The sequence below is a fragment of the Urtica dioica genome, chromosome 10 (assembly GCF_054948205.1).
Source record: "Urtica dioica subsp. dioica isolate 48M chromosome 10, U.dioica_male_clone48M_v1_H2, whole genome shotgun sequence".
Lineage (NCBI taxonomy): Eukaryota > Viridiplantae > Streptophyta > Magnoliopsida > Rosales > Urticaceae > Urtica > Urtica dioica.
In genome coordinates this window covers 2,755,985-2,774,935 of record NC_142765.1, presented here as the reverse complement: position 1 = coordinate 2,774,935, position 18,951 = coordinate 2,755,985, and the positions used below count along the sequence as shown (strand labels likewise).

The 18,951-nt window shown below is 39.4% G+C and overlaps 2 protein-coding genes across 2 annotated transcripts; one reads left to right on the top strand and one right to left on the bottom strand.

Moving 5' to 3' along the window:
• Positions 1-2,596: 2,596 nt before the first annotated feature.
• LOC149383053 (uncharacterized) lies at positions 2,597-5,981 on the bottom strand. Its single transcript, XM_089627666.1, has 5 exons — positions 5,228-5,981; positions 4,796-5,143; positions 3,867-4,537; positions 3,702-3,801; positions 2,597-2,766 (listed from the first exon to the last, which is right to left on the bottom strand). The coding sequence occupies exons 1-5, from the start codon at positions 5,979-5,981 to the stop codon at positions 2,597-2,599; spliced, it is 2,043 nt and encodes a 680-aa protein (XP_089483792.1).
• Positions 5,982-7,239: 1,258 nt separating this feature from the next.
• Positions 7,240-18,394, top strand: SPK1 (guanyl-nucleotide exchange factor). The gene is made up of 30 exons (XM_089628062.1): positions 7,240-7,556; positions 7,655-7,817; positions 8,490-8,578; positions 8,727-8,830; positions 8,945-9,000; positions 9,113-9,210; positions 9,378-9,515; positions 9,662-9,973; positions 10,217-10,459; positions 10,617-10,784; positions 10,882-11,073; positions 11,197-11,240; positions 11,390-11,459; positions 11,587-11,748; positions 12,007-12,114; positions 12,207-12,244; positions 12,378-12,522; positions 12,743-12,869; positions 12,968-13,161; positions 13,282-13,412; positions 13,541-13,616; positions 13,722-13,832; positions 13,994-14,176; positions 14,313-14,456; positions 14,623-14,796; positions 14,904-15,251; positions 15,327-15,659; positions 15,988-16,173; positions 16,485-17,459; positions 17,987-18,394. The coding sequence occupies exons 1-30, from the start codon at positions 7,497-7,499 to the stop codon at positions 18,239-18,241; spliced, it is 5,427 nt and encodes a 1,808-aa protein (XP_089484188.1). The 5' UTR covers positions 7,240-7,496; the 3' UTR covers positions 18,242-18,394.
• Positions 18,395-18,951: the final 557 nt, after the last annotated feature.

The following is an 18,951-nucleotide window of genomic DNA, read 5'->3' as shown; positions in this document are numbered from 1 at the left end:
TGAGTCAAGAGAGAAGCAAATAAAAGAGGAAACAAATCCAAGGACTTGCTTGGCAAGTCTTGGCCGTGTGACTCTTTGAAGGAAAAGGGAAATTGGCTCATGAATATGTGATATTCTATACAAGAGGAAACTACCTTATTGAAGGTGAGACCTCTCCTATAAATAGGAGCCTCATTCCACACTTTTCATTCATCCAAGTTTAAGAGATTTGAGAGACTCTCTCTCTAGAACTTGGCCGCCCCTCTCCTCTCTCTCTCTAGTCAATTTCGTTTTATTGTTTTGGCACCTAGGTCATCATTTGACCTAGTGTTTAGCTCTGCGACTTCAAGACTCGTACTTAAGTCGTAGTGTTTAAAAGTGCCCACTCACTGATTCCTTTTATTTCGAGTGATTTAGTGATAGAAACTATCGTGGTTGCTCGAGGTGCCGAGGAAAGAAAGAGAGACGTACTGCGAGGAGACGAGCGTTGCAAACTTTCCAAAAGCTTCTCAAAGTTCAAGCTTCAAGAAAGGTTAGTAAACTTCTATGCTCATTATAGTTTTTATTTATATGTACTTGCTCTTTGTCTAGGTTAGTAAAAACCGTTTTTACTTGTAAAAGAAATTTTTTAAAATTCCGCCGCTTACCGAAGCGTTAATTATTTTCTTCAACCCTAGATCGATTCCAACAGTATATGTGTATCATTTTCTCATTTAGAAATAAAACCGCTGTTGTCGCTGTTTTTCGGACAACGATTTAGGAGCCCAAAGTGGTTAGACCCAAGGCCAGACCAAGTGGTCTCACTTCGGCTCGAGCGTGTCGGACTTGGTATCCCAAGTCGTCCCTTAGCTGTGAATGTCCCTTGAGTTCGTAAGAGTACCTGAAAAGGAGTAAAGAACAGGTGAACTAGGAAGGGAAAACAGAGGGGGTGCCTCTGTTTACCTCTCCGACGCTCAACATTAGTAGGATTGAGGTGGAGTATAGAAGTTTTAGAGGTGATGAGAGGCCAAAGATGAGCGAAACGAGTGAAGTACGAGTTCGATAGCATTTTGGGACTCAAAATTGGAGTACCTGGGTCAAGGGAGGGACCCTTGTATTTATAGGCGGCCAAGAGGTGGTTTGAAGACCCCTTGGCCGAGTGAGCATGCTTGAGTCGGCCATTGACCCCCTGAATGGTTGGGTCGGCCAATGGCCGAGTGAACATGGTGGTGAGGTTCACTCGGCCATTGGCCGAGTGAAAAGCTTGGGCCGGCTGAGGTTCACTCGGCCATTGGCCGAGTGAACTGCTGGAAGGTTCACTCGGCCGATGGCCGAGCGAACTGCATGGCTGGTTGAAAGGTTCACTCGGCCATTGGCCGAGTGAACAGCCTGGCCGGCCGAGGATTTCGCTCGGCCATTGGAGCTGGAGGCCGAGCTCGTGAGGTCGGAGGGCGGCCCTGGAGCTGGAGGCCGAGCTCACGAGGCCGGAGGTCGGCCATGGAGCTGGAGGCCGAGCTCACGAGGCCGGAGGTCGGCCATGGAGCTGGAGGCCGAGCACACGAGGTCGGAGGTCGGCCATAGAGCTGGAGGCCGAGCTCACGAGGCCGGAGGTCGGCCATAGAGCTGGAGGCCGAGCTCACAAGATCGGAGGTCGGCCATAGAGTTGGAGGCCGAACTCATGAGGTCAGAGGTCGGCCATGGCTGCTGGAGGCCGAGCTCATGAGGTCGGAGGTCGGCCATGGCTGTTGGAGGCCGAGCTCATGAGGCCGGAGGTCGGCCATGGAGCTGGGGAGTCCCGGGGTAGTCGCTATCGCGGCCGTCGCTGCTCTACCGGGCCGAGATGGACCGGTAACAACCGCAATTTGTATAAGCAGTTTAATTATCATTTTATCTAAATTTTGAATCGAATGTTTTTTATTTCATATAAACTTTTTTATATAAGTTTCAAAATTTATTTGCTGAAGTATGTTTTTAGGTTTGTCTAGTCTTAGAAACAAACAAGCAGTGACGGATTTACATGGGGTCTAGAGAGTTACGTGACCCCCCTCAATTTATTTTATTTTGTTTTATTTTTAGTTTAATTTTAAAAAATTACCCTAAAAATTTATAAATTAGTCCCATTTGATTTTTTTTCCCTTTCAAATTAGCCTCCCCGGATTTGTTTTTTTTCAAAATTTCGCCCCTTGATGAGTTTTTCTGGATCCGTCATTGCAAACAAGTTGTATAAAAACTCGACCGCGTTCGGTAATAATTTTTAAGTCGAAATCGATCAAAAGTAAAACTTTCTAAATATTAATTAAAAGAGGAAATGGCGGCGAAAATACTTAATGTTTTAGTTTTGATACACTTAAATACCTATTCTTTTTTTTTACGGCGAAAATACCTCATGTTAACAAACGTCTGCTCTGTGGATACTCGGGACGTTAAGTTGAAACGGAAAGACACGTGGAAGGAGGAGATGCGAAAGAAGTTTTAAAAACCAATTGATTGTAATAAGAAATTGATTTTAGTACTCAGAGGAAACAAATAAATAAAGAGAATGTAATAACAATGGCTTTTAATAAGAAATCCCCAAAAAATAAAATCCCTAAATTGATGTCTTCTTCTCTGTCGACATCTGGTTCGTCCTCAACGTGAATCACGGAATGGCATCACAACGTTCGTCGTCATCGTCTTCGCGCATGAATGCTGGTTCTAATTCAGCGACGACAAACATAAATTCTTGGGCGACTGGGATTTGTAAGTGCGGCGTACCATTCGTGGAGAGAACAGCGTGGACTGATTTAAATCCCGGGAGGAGGTTCATATCTTGCAATATTAAAGAGGTAAGTTATATTATCCAGTTTGCTAGATTATATTCCTTGGAATTCCAACCAGTTTGCGATGTTTTCCTCAGTCGGAGGGTGGGTGCAATTTATTTCGGTGGATTGATCTAGAGAGTTGCGAGAGGTCAAAACAAGTAATTCCAGGTCTTCTAAGGAGAATCAACAGATTGGAATTGGAGATAAATAAACTCAGACTTGATGATGCCGAAGTGAAGTTCGAGAAGAGGAAAGTCAGAGAAACAAGTTTCAAATGTACATCAGTTGTGGGTCCTTTCATACTTGGAATTGTTACTATGTTCATTGCTGTAATTGTGATTCTGATGTATGTATAATAGTTGGTAATTGTGAGACTGAAATGAAATGGTCTGGTCTGTTGTGTACTGAAATGGAACGAAATGGTGTGGTCTGGTCTGTTGATGTACTGAAATGGTCTGATCTCATTTGGTGTACTGAAATGAAATGAAATGGTCTATTTATTTGGTACTGAAATGAAATGGTATAGTTATGGTTAAATGGTATGAAATGAAATGGTCTGGTATAGTTAAATGGTATGAAATGAAATGGTCTGGTATGTGGTACTGAAATGAAATGCTCTGGTATGTGGTACTGAAACTAACATGGTTTGGTTATTGTTACATGGTCTGGTTATTGTTACATGGTCTTAAATAAATTGGAATGAAATGAAATGCTCTTTTATTTGGTACTGCAATGAAATGAAAATAAGAGCAGGAATAAGAGCCTGATACTTGAAATGAAATGCTCTTTTTATGTGGTGAAATGAAACTGAAATGGTCATCCAAAATAACAACATTCACTGCCAAAATAACAACATTCACTTGCTCATCCAAAAATAACAACATCTAAACTAAACCCCTAACTATAATGATGCTTGACTTTCAGTTGCATGACTTGGAGAACCCGCATTGTGTAATTGCTTCTGCCTCATTTCCTTTCTTTTAATTGTCTCAGGATTAGGATTAGTCTTAGCTGGTCTTCCTCTTTTCTTTTGTGGTTTAACCTGGTAATAGTGTACTATTAGAAACTGATAACATTAATTACAAACACTATGATAAATATGCATACCTGTTCAACAGCTGGATTCAGACATGTCAATCTAGAGTGGCCTGTTTGCTTACACTTGCTGCAATGATTGACTTGTCCTCGTCTAGAAAGCTTTGTCTCATGATCTGGATATGGACCAAAACCCGGTGCTGGCTCATCATTGCTCTTGTTCCGCTTCTTCTTCGGCCTTCCAGGAAGTGTTTGCTTAGCTGGTGGCACAATCGGATTTTGACCAGCTTGTGGCCACTTGTCTGGAGTTGTCATAGGCTCGACTATCCCACTATAGGCAGCTATGTGTGCCTTTTTTTTATACCAATCATCAACAAAGTCCATGACTTCTAGAACCGATATCCAAATACAAGATAGTGCATGGCCACAAGGTATTCCAGTTAATTCAAAAGCTCTACAAGTACAAACCTTAGCCCTCAGGTCTACAACAAATTTCTCAGCTCCAAGAAAAGTGACTTGAAACTTACCATTACCTGCTAATGTACTCTGACAATACCTGGCAATATTCTTGTGTTTCTCAATCAGCTCCAATTTTCTATGGCCGACTGGGAGTTTCCATTTTTCAACCTCAATTCTTTTCTTGACAAACCTGCACATAATCCAGAATCTAACCTTCTTGAGTAGAGTTACAATAGCCTTATCTCTTGCTGGAAGAATGGTAGAGTTAAAGCTCTCACACAGGTTATTAATTAGCATGTCACACTTCACATGGACCCTGAAATGAGACTTACTCCACTCTTTTGGATCTTTCTTCATCAGCCAATCGTGGGCGTTGACATTCTCTGCCTTCAACAATTGCATTCTTTTCTTGAACTCCGGCACTGTTGTTGCTCGTGCACAATCCCACAACATTTGCTTCATTAGTAGCCCACCATGATCTTTCTTGAAATTGGCATGAAGATGACGTACACAAAATCTGATCTCAGCACCTGGATATGTCTCTCCTAAAGCCTTCTCAAGTCCCTTATGCCTGTCACTAATCATGGTGAATCTGCTCGGATTCTGGATGTCTAAATCTTCACGAAGGAGCTGTAGAAACCATGTCCAACTTGATGTGTTTTCCTTCTCAACCACAGCCCATGCAACTGGAAACTGTGAGTTGTTGGCGTCGATACCAATTGCAGCCAGCAACATTCCCTTGCAATAGCCTTTCAAAAACCATCCATCGAATCCCAATAACGGCCGACATCCTTTGTTGAACCCTTCTTTACAAGCTTTTAAACAAATATGCACTCTCTCAAACATTCTCTTTCCATTAACAAGAGATGTTTTGAGCAAAGCAGTCGTACCTAGATATAAATTAAAGAAGACACTTTCAATACAACAGTTTATACATATAGCAATATATACATGTAGCAGTGTAAATATTGTACCTGGATTTGTCGACGTCAATTGTCTACAATAGTCATCAAGGATGGCGTATTGATCCCTGACTGAGCCCTCTAGCATCTCTCGCGCAAGTTTCTTAGCCCTGTAGAATTTTATCGTTGAAATATCGCTAAACTTAGCACTCGCCGTCATGTCTCTGAAACTTTGATAATCCATGTTAGGATTAAGTCTGAAATTCTCTATAAAGTGGTTAGCTAGCCAAGGAGCAGTCAAAAGCCTATTGTTAAACACAATCCCACAATTGTGTTTGTCGACCAATGTATTCACTCGCACAGTTTTATTGTCCGATTTCTGAACTTTCGCGTACAACATCCAACTGCATCCTTTTCCTTCACATTTAGCTCTAACTCTGATTTGGTCATTCGCAACATACTTGAACTCTCTGTCTTGTTTTATAAATTCTTCAATCAACGCATTCCTCAAATGCCCCATCGTGGGAAATTCCATACCTAATTTGAATATGAAATTGTCTGAGTTCGAGCGTGGATTGTACTCTCGCCTGGTCTTCTTTATCGTCTGCTCCTCATCGTCAGTATAGAGACTATCCAGGTCGCTATCCTCCCTAACTCCATCTGATTCATCTTCAAGAGCTTCGTCGTTGTTAAACGCTTCAGTCACCACAGACCGCCAGTTCTCGTCGCTCGTCTTCTGAACATCTTCTTCGTCTCTCCCATCCTCCTGGTACTCTTCCTCTTCAAAACGACACTGATCTTCATCACCTTGTTGACCTTCTTCCATTTTCGACGAATGCTTGTGAGATTTTCTTCAATGACGCGGGTTTTGGGATTTTCGTCAATGACGCGGGTTTTAGGTTTATTTGAATATTCTGATAAACCTATTATGATAATAAAACATTAATAAATAATTAATATTCAATTTTAAAACAATTCAAATTGATTTATAAATTGATTTATAAGTCCATTTAATCCAAACCGTCCATTCCTGACTTAACGTCCCGAGTACCCACAGTGCAGACGTTTGTTAACATTAGGTATTTTCGCCATAAAAAAAAAGAATAGGTATTTAAGTGTGTCAAAACTAAAACATTAAGTATTTTCGCCGCCATTTCCTCTAATTAAAATTGATAGTTTTAAAATTTCAAGAGTTAATTGGCATATTTAGAATTCCTACATGTAAAACATATATATATTTTTTTCATTTTCCTTCCTTAGAATATACATATGGCGATTTTTGTCCTTTTTATTTTTTAAATGCTGTCGTTTTTTTTTATGAAGTTGTTTCACTTGATTTATTTAGACTATTCCAACACATCTCTGTAATTGCTACATGTACAATTTTAACCCATTTTTTGTCCAAAAGAAAAGACCTTTATTCGCTAATAAAATCTTAATCCTTTATTCCCTAATAAAGCTACCATTACTACGTATAAACAATGTTAGAGATGAATGTTGCTGAGCTGTAACTTTACTTGGAAGGTGTATTAGGTCAGTCAGTGGCAAAAAAAGTACTCCAAAAAATGTATTTAAAGACCAAAAAAGTACTTAAGCAACAAAATAGATTTGCTTTTCTTAGAAGCAAAAAAAAAAAATAATAATAATAATAATGATTCCGCTACAAAGTATTTACCCCTTCCTATTTCACAGGCTCGAGCTGGTCCAAATTCTATGCTCTTTTTACTTATGGTCCCTAGACACAAATACATTCAGCGGTAGATGATCATAATCATTATAAATTGTCACAAAAAGTAAATTTCTGGGTATTTAATTTAGATATGGGCAGTATCATGGGTTTTGGAAGTGAGATCCTTAATAAATATTAAATAGTGAGATCTAAACACCAAAATAAATCATATAAATTATAATCTCCTATCAAATTAGTAATGATAAAAAGGCTTTTTTTTTTACTTTCTTTTAGGGAATCAAAATTGGTTATATATGTAATGTTGTGACGATGTGTGACGATATACTTGGACTTAACTTTGACTTGTACTATCTATCTATCTTTGAAATATTTTGTCCGAAAATCTTTAATTACATTTTGCTTTCATTTTGGGTTTCAGTTTGAGAGTTAGATCTACCAAATACCCCACTCACTCAATCAAACGCATTTGTGTTTTCCATTGATTTATTTATTCATTTTTATTTCCTTCTAAGAGAGTATTCACTTCTCAAGAAATTATAAGCTTTTCTAATTTTTCTGTTTGGAGAGAGAAACACTGAGACACAGAGAGAGAGAGAGAGAGTTTGTCGGGATCATCGTCGTTCTCGGCGAGACCCTAACCCTAGATCTGCGATGCTCCATCTCCGGCCGCGGCGAGACTCGGCTCCGGCCGCCGGGAAGTGGCACAACAAGGTAATGTCCGTTCCGTTTATCCGCCAGAAATCGGAACGTTCAATTTTTTTTAAATTTTTTTTGTGTTGATTTTTTTCTTCTTCTTTTGGTTTGTGTAGTTTGAAGAGAATTTGGAGCAATGGCCGCATCTGAAGGAGCTGGTTCAGTGTTACACGGCGGATATGGTGAAGGAGGAGAATAAGTATGGACACTACGAGAGTGTTGGTCCTGTGTCGTTCCAGAACCAGATTTATGAAGGTCCGGATACGGACATTGAGACTGGTAAGTAATAGATTTTTAATCTATTTTTCTTCTTGTTCGAAATGGACATTTTGATTTATTTGAGAATTCGAGCTAATTTTTTTTCTGTTCATTGTTGTTAGAGCGAGCGTTTTTACTTTTAGTAGTTTTTCAGTTGAAAAAGGCACCCAAAAAAAAAAAAAGAATCATAGTCAAAGCAGGTTCTTATTTATTAATTGAGAATTGTATTTCATTTGTTTCTGCTGTGATTATTTAGTGGTTAGTTTACCGGTTCTCTATATGATTTGGTTAGGAAGTTCTGCTTATTTGGTGTGGTCTATACACGTGTTTGTTATATGTCCGTAGTTGGTGATAAAGAGTGAATCTTTTGAATTGTATCGTGGTTGGTTTTATCTAATACTGTTAACAAAACATAGCAATTGGTTTGTGTTTTAAGTTTTAGTTTTTGTTGGTTAACAAGTAATTGATTTTTTAGTGTAAAAAGTAAAATTACAGTGGTTTTGTTTATACCACCAGGGATCGCTCTGATCTGGAAGTCTTAATTTTTGTCCGCAAAAGTCAAAGTAATTTTTTTTTTAAAAGAATGTTACTCGACCCATAATTTTTCTTCCCTCTGAAACCGCTGGAAGAGTGTAGAACATTATGTATATGCTAAAAGTTTGTTGCAAAAATTTTGTTCCGGCACGTTTTCAGAAATGCGACTTGCTAGTGCAAGGCATACCAAGGCTGAAGATACCACCGACGATGATGTGCCGAGTACCTCAGGAAGACAATTTGCGGAGGTGACTTATTCTGACTAATATCAGTTGAATATTTTGGAGGTTGCGTTGATCTAAGATGGTCATTTGCACAGTCTATGTAGCTTGTTTGTAGTTTACTTTCGTAGGTTCAGAAAGATTGATGGGTTTCTGAACAACTATAATTTTTCAGCATTTTGGGCTGTCTCCGCTGCCAGCCTATGAACCAGCTTTTGAGTGGGAAAATGAAAGGTCAATGATATTTGGTCAAAGGATCCCAGAAACTCCTATGCCACAGTATGCACTTACCCTACTCTCATTGCTCAATGCAATTATTGTATGCGTTTCTGTCTTTTTCCACTGCCATATCGGTTTGTTTGACTGATTTCCCAATGTCTCCGGCGGTCGTAGTGGATTGAAGATATCTGTAAAAGTCTTATCCCTATCTTTTCAAGCTGGACTACTTGGTGAGTACAAATTTATACTCGTCCTAATTTGTTCGTGATACTTGTTTAATGTGACACATGTCCATGTCACATGCTACTCTTTGCTGAAGGTTTTTATTTTCCTATCCCGCAGAGCCGTTTTACGGTACAATGTGCTTGTACAATAGGGATAGGAGAGAAAAAATGTCCGAAGATTACCATTTCCGTGTGTCACCAACCGAAATGCAGGATGTAAGTTGTAAGACCATTCTAATTTATTTATTTTTTCGCTAGATTTTTGAAGAAAATATCATATGCTTTTTACCTCATATTCAATGATTCTGCTAGAGAATTCTAGAATGCTCGGTTTTCATGTACATCCTGAGAAAATTTACGTTTTTTCTTATTTTATCTTCCAGGGCAACGTTTCATCTGAATTGCGAGGAGTTTTTTATTTAGATGCCCCATCAGCATCAGTTTGTCTGCTTATTCAGTTAGAAAGGCATGCCACAGAAGAAGGCGGGGTTACTCCTTCTGTCTATTCTCGTAAAGAGCCAGTGCGTAAATGTCCAAGTATCTTATATAGTTTAGTTTAAAATTAAATTTACCTGCCAAATTGTATGCCTTTTAATCGCGCCGAAAATAAGTTTATGAAAACAGTTGTTTGCATTTCATTTGACTGATGTGTCCAATTCGCGAACAGGTTCACTTGACTGAGAGAGAGAAGCAGAAACTGCAGGTGTGGTCTCAGCTAATGCCTTACAGAGAGTCCTTCGCCTGGGCTATTGTTTCATTATTTGATAACAGCATTACTGCAGTTTCTGGTGGGTCTGCTTCCCCGAGCAGCCCTCTCGCTCCGAGTGTGTCTGGAACAAGCTCTCATGAGGGGGTTTTTGAGCCTAGTGCAAAGGTTACATTGGATGGAAAGCTGGGTTATTCAAGTGGTAGCTCTGTTATAGTGGAGATATCAAATCTAAATAAGGTTAAAGAAAGCTACACTGAGGACTCACTTCAGGTATGAACTCATCCTTGTACGTTTGTTATTTACTGATCAATTGGTTTTAATATCTTAATGAATCTGTGCTTGGATCGCAAGCAACGAATCATATAGTTCTGTAATGTGAAAGACCATCCAAGCCTTTTGTCAATTTTCGCGAATGTCTGCTGCTATGTCCTACTGAGACATAGCACTCTTAGCTATAAGTTCTCATTCTATGCTTCATTTATGTTAATTTTGGTCTGTACCTTTGATATGTAGGATCCTAAGCGCAAAATTCACAAACCTGTGAAAGGTGTCTTACGACTAGAAATAGAGAAGCACCAAATTGATCATGCCGACATGGAAAATATATCAGAAACTGGCAGTGTGACCAATGATACAGTTGACCCCGTAGATCGCATTTCAGAGACTGCATATGGGAAGCTTCCCAGTAATGGTTCAGACGGGATTTCTGGAAACGGATCAAATAGCCAGAGGCATCAAGACTGCAATGCGAATGACGTAAGCATTACATCGTTGTGCTTACTTATTTCGTTTTTGTTCTTGAAATCATAGAATACTTCACGTTCCTTTCATCCATCAGCATTTATTAAATTTCCTTCTTTTTAGTACATACAACATATTATTTAACTAAATGATTATGTCGGTTAACTTCCAGTTCCAAGCTTTCGACTTCCGCACTACGACAAGAAATGAGCCCTTTTTGCAGCTTTTTCACTTTATCTATGTATATCCGTTGACCGTTAGTTTGAGTCGGAAGAGGAATTTGTTTATGCGGGTTGAACTCAGAGAAGATGATGCTGATCTTCGTAGACAACCATTAGAGGTAAATCTTCTTTGATCTCTTTCATGTACCAACCCCAGTTTGGTTCATGAGTTATTTTTTTGTCCCTTGAGCTTGTGAGTGGCGATAATTTGAGCAGGCGATGCATTCAAAGGAGCATGGTGCACCGGTTCAGAGGTGGGCTCATACGCAAGTTGCTGTTGGGTCAAGAGTGGCTAGCTACCATGATGAGATAAAGCTCTCACTTCCAGCCACCTGGACGCCAACTCATCATTTGTTGTTCACTTTCTATCACGTGGATCTTCAAACAAAGCTAGAAGCTCCAAAACCGGTAAGATTCTTCACTTTTTAAACTATTCGTAAAGTTATGTATGATTCTTTTTCGTCCATAATTAGTTTTTCTTGCCTGTCCCGGTTTCATTTAAAATGATTATTTTTTGTGTTAATATTCCAGGTGGTCATTGGATATTCTTCGCTTCCATTATCCACACATGTTCAGTATGGACATCTTTGCGCTCTTTCTTCTTCTTTTCATTTTATTTTATATCTAACTGAATTTGAAAAAAAGATAGTTTGGCCATTCCGAGTATTTCTCTTCCAAAATTCTTCGTTCTTAAGCTCAGGAACTGGTGCTTAATTTTGTTCAGATTGCGGTCTGAGATCTCTTTACCAATCATGAAAGAGCTTGTTCCACACTATCTCCAGGATTCGAGCAGGGTACGTGTGTTTGCAAAATGCGATTTTGTTGTTATTTCGCATCAATAAACTGAGAATTGCATCATTTTAAGTTTTGAATTCCATTATGTCGAATAAATGATCTTATTGCATGTACTCTCTTCTGCAGGAGAGAGTGGATTATTTGGAAGATGGAAAGACTGTCTTTAAATTGCGCTTGAGGCTTTGTTCGTCGTTGTACCCCATTAATGAACGAGTTAGAGATTTTTTTCTTGAATATGATAGGCACACGCTTCGAACAAGCGCTCCATGGGGTTCTGAACTTCTTGAGGTAAGAAGTTGTGAATAACTTATTAGAAATCTGTTTCTTTTCCCCTTTTTTACTCTACATTTTCTGTCCATCAATGAATAACTCGTCTAACTTTTGCAATTTCCTGCTTAAAAATATGATTTTTAAGGGTTAATTATGTGATGGTAATGTCAATATTATTGTAATTTCTAGCATAAGGGTTAATTATGTGATGGTAATGTCAATATTATTGTAATTTCTAGCATAAAATGATTTATAAGATTGTAATTTTGTGTGCAGGCTATTAACAGTTTGAAGAATGTTGATTCAACTGCCTTGCTTCAATTTCTTCATCCAGTATTGAACATGCTTCTCCACCTAATAGGCAATGGCGGAGAAACACTCCAGGTTTCTTCTGCTCTTGGAATCACACATGTTAGATTCCAAATGTATATGTTAAATTTAAAATAACATCCGAAACATTTCACCCACAATTTCAGGTTGCGGCTTTCAGAGCTATGGTAACCATAGTGACCAGGTGTGTTTTGTGTTTTTATATTGTTCGGGGTCGAACAGAAGTTTTGGGCACTTTTTTTTAGGTGCGATGCGCTTGTATTTTTTTTTTCTTTCGTGTTTTCTAAAGTCACTTTTCTGTGGATGATTTTCTATAGGGTACAGCAGGAGTCGGTTGATGATGCCGAAAGAAACCATTTTCTGGTTAATTATGTTGATTATGCTTTCGATGACTTTGGGGGTCGACAGCCTCCAGTGTATCCTGGTCTGTCCACTGTTTGGGGTAGCCTGGCTCGAAGTAAGGTGAGTGTTTGTGCTAATATTTTTTATTTTTATTTTTTTATTATTTTTTTTATTTTTTTTTTTTTTTTTTTTTTTATGCTCGATGGCTAGAAATGCATATCGGAAACCAACATAAACTTCTACATTTCTGCCAAAAAAAAAGAGTAGCATCATGTATTTAATATTTTATGCTTTTTGTTTTTTCTTAAACTTGTATTAACTGTTTAAAATTCTCGTGAAGGCTAAAGGGTATCGTGTTGGACCAGTTTATGATGATGTCCTGGCTATGGCGTGGTTTTTCCTTGAGCTTATTGTTAAGTCAATGGCATTAGAAAAGACCCGGATATTCAGTCATAGTATTCCATTAGGTAAGTTGCATCATAAATATGTATCTCCTGGGGTAAGTAATTCCCTTCTCCAATTCATATTTAGTTAGTATTTATTTATGCTTCTGAATGGTACACAGGTGAAGAGATTCCGCCTATGCAACTCAAAGAGGGGGTCTTCAGATGTATTATGCAGCTCTATGATTGTCTGTTGACAGAAGTGCACGAACGTTGCAAGAAGGGCTTAAGCCTGGCAAAACGGTTGAACAGTAGTTTGGCATTCTTTTGTTACGATCTTTTATCAATCATCGAACCTCGCCAAGTTTTTGAACTGGTATGCATTCTGATCAATTTGCTTTATGTTTTGGCAGGCTATATGCCTGTTGCTTTGGATTTTATTTCCCGTCTCTAATGTTCTTTATTTATAACTCCATGTGTGTTTGCTCCACTGTAGGTGTCCTTGTACCTGGACAAATTTTCTGGAGTGTGTCAACCTGCTCTGCACGATTGCAAGCTTACATTTTTGCAGATTATCTGTGATCACGATTTATTTGTTGAAATGCCCGGGAGAGACCCTTCAGATAGGTACTTAATGAATTATATATATTTCGTCGTGCAACTGATTGAACTTAGTAACTTGGTATCTGGCAGTAGTGATTGAAATTTTGTACTGGATCTGCCAATTTTGACATGGACTAATATTCGTGGTGTAGGAACTATCTGTCTTCTGTCTTAATTCAGGAGCTTTTCCTTACTTGGGACCACGACGACTTGTCTCTCAGAGCAAAGGTGAGACTTGCGGGATTCATTTATTTACTTTTTAACTCACATATGTACCTTGCGATGCTAGTCTTTCTATTTTCGTCATATTTTAATCTCGTCTTTTCTATGTAGGCTGCTAGAATTTTGGTAGTCCTCCTATGCAAGCATGAATTTGATGCTCGTTACCAAAAGCCTGAAGATAAGCTATACATTGCCCAGCTTTATTTCCCTCTTATTGGCCAGGTATGTGTTGTCACTGAGTCGTCGTAATAGAGCTTGTTTCTATATACGAATTGCAATATTTACCCAATATTATGCAAAGTAGCAAACTGGATTTTCTCCGCATAGATCAATTGATATTCCATGTCTGTTATTTTAGTTGATCGGTGATATGGCCCATGCAGATTCTGGATGAAATGCCCGTCTTTTACAATCTTAACGCCATCGAGAAGCGTGAAGTTCTGATCGTCATATTACAAATTGTGCGAAATCTCGACGATGCATCACTAGTGAAGGCATGGCAGCAGAGCATCGCTCGGACTAGATTATTTTTCAAACTAATGGAGGAATGTTTAGTTCTTTTTGAGGTGTGATCAATGTTGCATGTCCGTTAGAAGATTTTGATATTCCCTATATTTTTTTTATTATTAAATTATTTTTGCAATTAATATGTTCTTTCGAAATTTGTTCCTTTAATAATTACTTGAGATGATACGCTTACAGCATAGAAGATCTGCTGATGGAATGCTTATAGGATCTAGTTCTCGAAGTCCTGCTGGGGATACACCTGCTTCTCCTAAGTATTCCGATAGACTTTCTCCTTCAATAAACAATTATCTGTCTGAAGCATCAAGACAAGAAGTCAGAGTAAGCATTATTCTGTTTTTTTTCTTCTTCTTCTTTTTCTCTGAGGTATTTCAGCGGGAAAAAAAATCCGTATATGATTTGACTCGTGGGTTACATATTTGTATCATTTTTATTTTATTTTGATTTGAATGTGTATGCTTATATATGTTGTATCTCTCTTGTACAGCCTCAGGGAACCCCTGAAAATGGCTACCTATGGCAAAGAGTGAATTCTCAGCTAAGTTCTCCCAGCCAGCCCTATTCATTGAGAGAAGCTTTGGCTCAGGCGCAATCTTCTAGAATTGGAGCTTCTGCTCAGGCTCTTCGTGAATCTTTACACCCAATATTGAGGCAAAAGCTGGTAAATGCTATTAAAGGAGGCTAAGGAAGTCGTCACACAAGACGCTCTTTAAAAATTTGTTCAAACATCATTTGATTTTCAGTGGCTTATATTTCAATCATTTTCAGGAGCTGTGGGAAGAAAATTTGAGCGCTTCTGTCAGTCTTCAGGTCTTGGAAATAATCGAGAAATTCTCTACCATGGCTGCGGCCCAAAGTATCGCTACGGACTACGCAAAATTTGACTGTGTCACAGCCGTATTCATGAGTTTTCTCTCTCGAAATCAACCATTGGCTTTCTGGAAAGCTTTGCTTCCTGTTTTCAACACTATATTCAGCCTTCACGGTATAACCCTGATGGCAAGGGAAAATGACCGTTTCTTGAAACAAGTCACTTTCCATCTTCTCCGGCTTGCAGTTTTCCGAAACGACAACATCAGGAAAAGAGCCGTTGCAGGGCTCCAGATACTTGTTCGGGTAAGCTATTTTATTTCACTGCTTATGATCCACTTTTCAGACACTAACATATTCTTTTCCCTCTATTTTCTGCAGAGTTCGTTTTATTACTTTATGCAGACAGCGAGACTTAGAGTCATGCTGATTATTACATTGTCGGAGCTTATGTCAGACGTGCAAGTGACTCAGATGAAGGCTGACGGGACACTGGAGGAGAGTGGTGAAGCACGACGTCTTAGGAAATCTTTGGAAGAAATGTCGGACGAAGATAAGAGCCTCGTCTTGTTGAGAGAGTGTGAACTTCCTGAGAATGCGCTGTTCGAATTACCAGAAAAAATGACGGAGAACAAGTGGTCCTGGTCTGAAGTGAAACATCTCTCTGAGAGTCTTCTTCTTGCTCTTGATGGCAGTTTGGATCACGCACTTTTGGTAAGTTCAATAATATTAGACATTGTGCTCAGTTTTTATTTTTATTTTTTTGCAGCGTTTGGAGGCACTACAAAATTTAAATTACATTCTATAAAGCACGAGGTCAATCCAAAAATAAACTGAATTCATGACATGACATCGAAAGCAAAAAAGGCAATACAAGAGTTAATTTCTATCCTGAGTAAATTCTATAAAGACAAAAAAAAAAAAAAAAAATCTCCTTTGAAGATACATTTCATTGTGCTCAGGCTCGTAAGTCCCCTGTACCAACTCCATGAACAAATGTTTATGCTTCAAAATTCTAAATGGACTCCAAACTTTTTTCTAGGGCTCGATGATGACAATGGATAGATACGCAGCCGCCGAAAGCTATCATAAACTTGCAATGGCATTTGCTCCAGTCCCGGATCTTCACATAATGTGGTTACTCCATTTATGCGATGCTCATCAGGAAATGCAGTCCTGGGCCGAAGCTGCTCAATGTGCCGTGGCTGTTGCTGGTGTTGTGATGCAGGTATAAAAGCTTTAATCTATCACACATTTGAATTTCTTTTAATGTATAATTTTGTGAAATTCAATTTAGTCTGAGGTTTCAATTTTGAAAAGAAAACCAATTTTTATTAATGACACCGATCCCCGAAACAATATGGAGACCCGACGAATCTTTATTTTTCTTTAGAAATCCTATCTATTCCAGCTTTTACTAAGAAAAAGAGGCTTGGAATTCGGAGGGCATACAAAAAATTGTAGACGTGCTCAATTGATTTCCTGCGCTATGTTTTTAGTTACATGTAATCGCTAATACACATGTTTTAATTCTTACAGGCCCTTGTGGCTAGAAACGACGGTGTTTGGAGCAGAGATCACATCACGTCTCTTCGAAAGATATGTCCAATGGTCAGCAACGAGATCTCCTCCGAGGCGTCGGCGGCCGAGGTGGAGGGCTACGGCGCTTCGAAGCTCACCGTAGACTCCGCCGTGAAGTACCTCCAACTCGCCAACAAGCTCTTCTCTCAGGCCGAGCTCTTCCACTTCTGCGCGAGCATCCTCGAGCTGGTCATCCCAGTCTACAAGAGCCGTAGGTCCTACGGACAGCTGGCGAAATGCCACACGATGCTCACCAACGTCTACGAGTCGATCCTCGAGCAGGAATCGAGCCCGATCCCGTTCATCGACGCCACTTACTACCGGGTCGGGTTCTACGGCGACAGATTCGGAAAACTCGACCGGAAAGAGTACATTTACCGCGAGCCGCGCGACGTACGGCTCGGCGACATAATGGAGAAGCTCAGCCACATATACGAGTCTCGCATGGACGGGACCCACACGCTCCACATCATCCCCGACTCGAGGCAAGTCAAGGCCGACGAGTTACAGCCTGGCGTGTGCTATCTACAGATCACGGCCGTCGATCCGGTAATGGAGGACGAGGATTTGGGGAGTCGGAGGGAGAGGATCTTTTCGCTCTCGACTGGGAGCGTTCGGGCTCGGGTTTTCGACCGTTTCTTGTTCGACACTCCGTTCACGAAGAACGGGAAGACTCAGGGCGGGCTTGAAGACCAGTGGAAGAGGCGGAGCGTCCTTCAGACCGAGGGCTCGTTCCCGGCGCTGGTCAACAGGCTTTCGGTGACGAAATCCGAGTCGCTTGAGTTCTCACCCGTCGAGAACGCGATCGGGATGATCGAGACCCGAACCGCCGCTTTGCGGAACGAGCTCGAAGAGCCTCGAAGCTCCGAAGGCGACCAACTCCCTCGCCTGCAGAGCTTGCAGAGGATTCTTCAAGGCAGTGTCGCTGTCCAGGTTAATAAAGCTCTCTCTTTTTGGATTGTTACCGTAAATGGTCCCTGAATAATTGTGCTAGTGTCATTTTAGTCCTTAAAACCTTCTTTTGAGCAAAATGGTCCCTCGAGCTATTGGCCCTTAAAAAAAAATTTGAAACTTTATTTTGATGATATTCAATCCCTACGCAACTCTATATATATTTGCAAATTTAAATCACTTTATACTTTTAAAAAGTATCACTAAAACAAATTTTTAGTCTAACAATTCAAAATTGCTTTAACGTTTATTTATTTATTTATATATTTGTTTCATATTGATTTTAGGGTCATAATATGCTTTATCTAGTTCAAATGTTGAATTTTATATATAAATAAAAATTAAGGAAAGAAGTGAAAGCTACCAAGTTACTCTAAATATTAGTTCAGGGACCACCGGAATGGCACTCGAATAATATAGTCAGCCTGGGCTTCTCTTTTGTGGATTAATTAGCACTCGTAGTAGCGTCTAATCTTCGTTTTTCTTTCTTTATACGGCACTGTTTACAGGTAAACAGTGGAGTTCTGAGTGTGTGCACAGCGTTCTTGTCGGGCGAGCCTGCGACGAGGCTTCGGTCTCAAGAGCTTCAGCAACTGATCGCAGCGCTCCTCGAGTTCATGGCGGTTTGCAAGCGAGCCATTCGCGTGCACTTCAGGTTGATCGGAGAAGAAGATCAGGAATTCCACACTCAGCTCGTCAATGGCTTCCAATCTTTGACCGCCGAGCTCTCTCACTACATTCCCGCCATTCTTTCCGAGCTGTAACGCCTCACTCGTATTTGTTTTTGTTTATCTCTTTTTTTTGGCGCGTCATGTTGCTTGAAAATGTGTTTATATTTTCTCTTTCGTTCGTCTGTCTTTGTATCATTTTCCAACTCTCCTGTGAATGAAGATGGGAAACAGCCCCGTATTGTTTGACGTATGGTGAATCAGCAGCAAATCAATCCCTCTAAAGAAATTCGCGTTGTTTGGTATAATATAAGCAAGTGTAACTAATAATAATAAAAATTCTAATCTGATCAAAACGAAAATATTTCTACTACCAAAACTATCTGATTGCTTTATGATATATCATTTAATTCACATTACCTGTAATTTTATCAAAAGCATGAAAGAACTTGGATTACATTCCTTTTTTTTTTTTTTTTTGAATAAACGTGGACGGTACCACGGAAGTATTACATTCTATTTAACGTGGTATTTCTTTTAGGAAAAAAAAATAATATCTTTGAATTTTTATATGAAAAGGGGTGAAAATAACAACATAAACGCTTCAAAATCACTCATAGAAATTTGATGTTTTTGATATTTGAGATGTGAATGTCTTTAACTTTAGATAACTGTAAAATAAAATAAAAAAGAAAAGAAAATAATATGAGAATGAGAAAAAGCATAAAATCACTATTTTGTGTGTTAATAGTATTTTCCAACACGAAGTAAAATCTGTCACACTTTTCCTCATATATGTTTTTTAT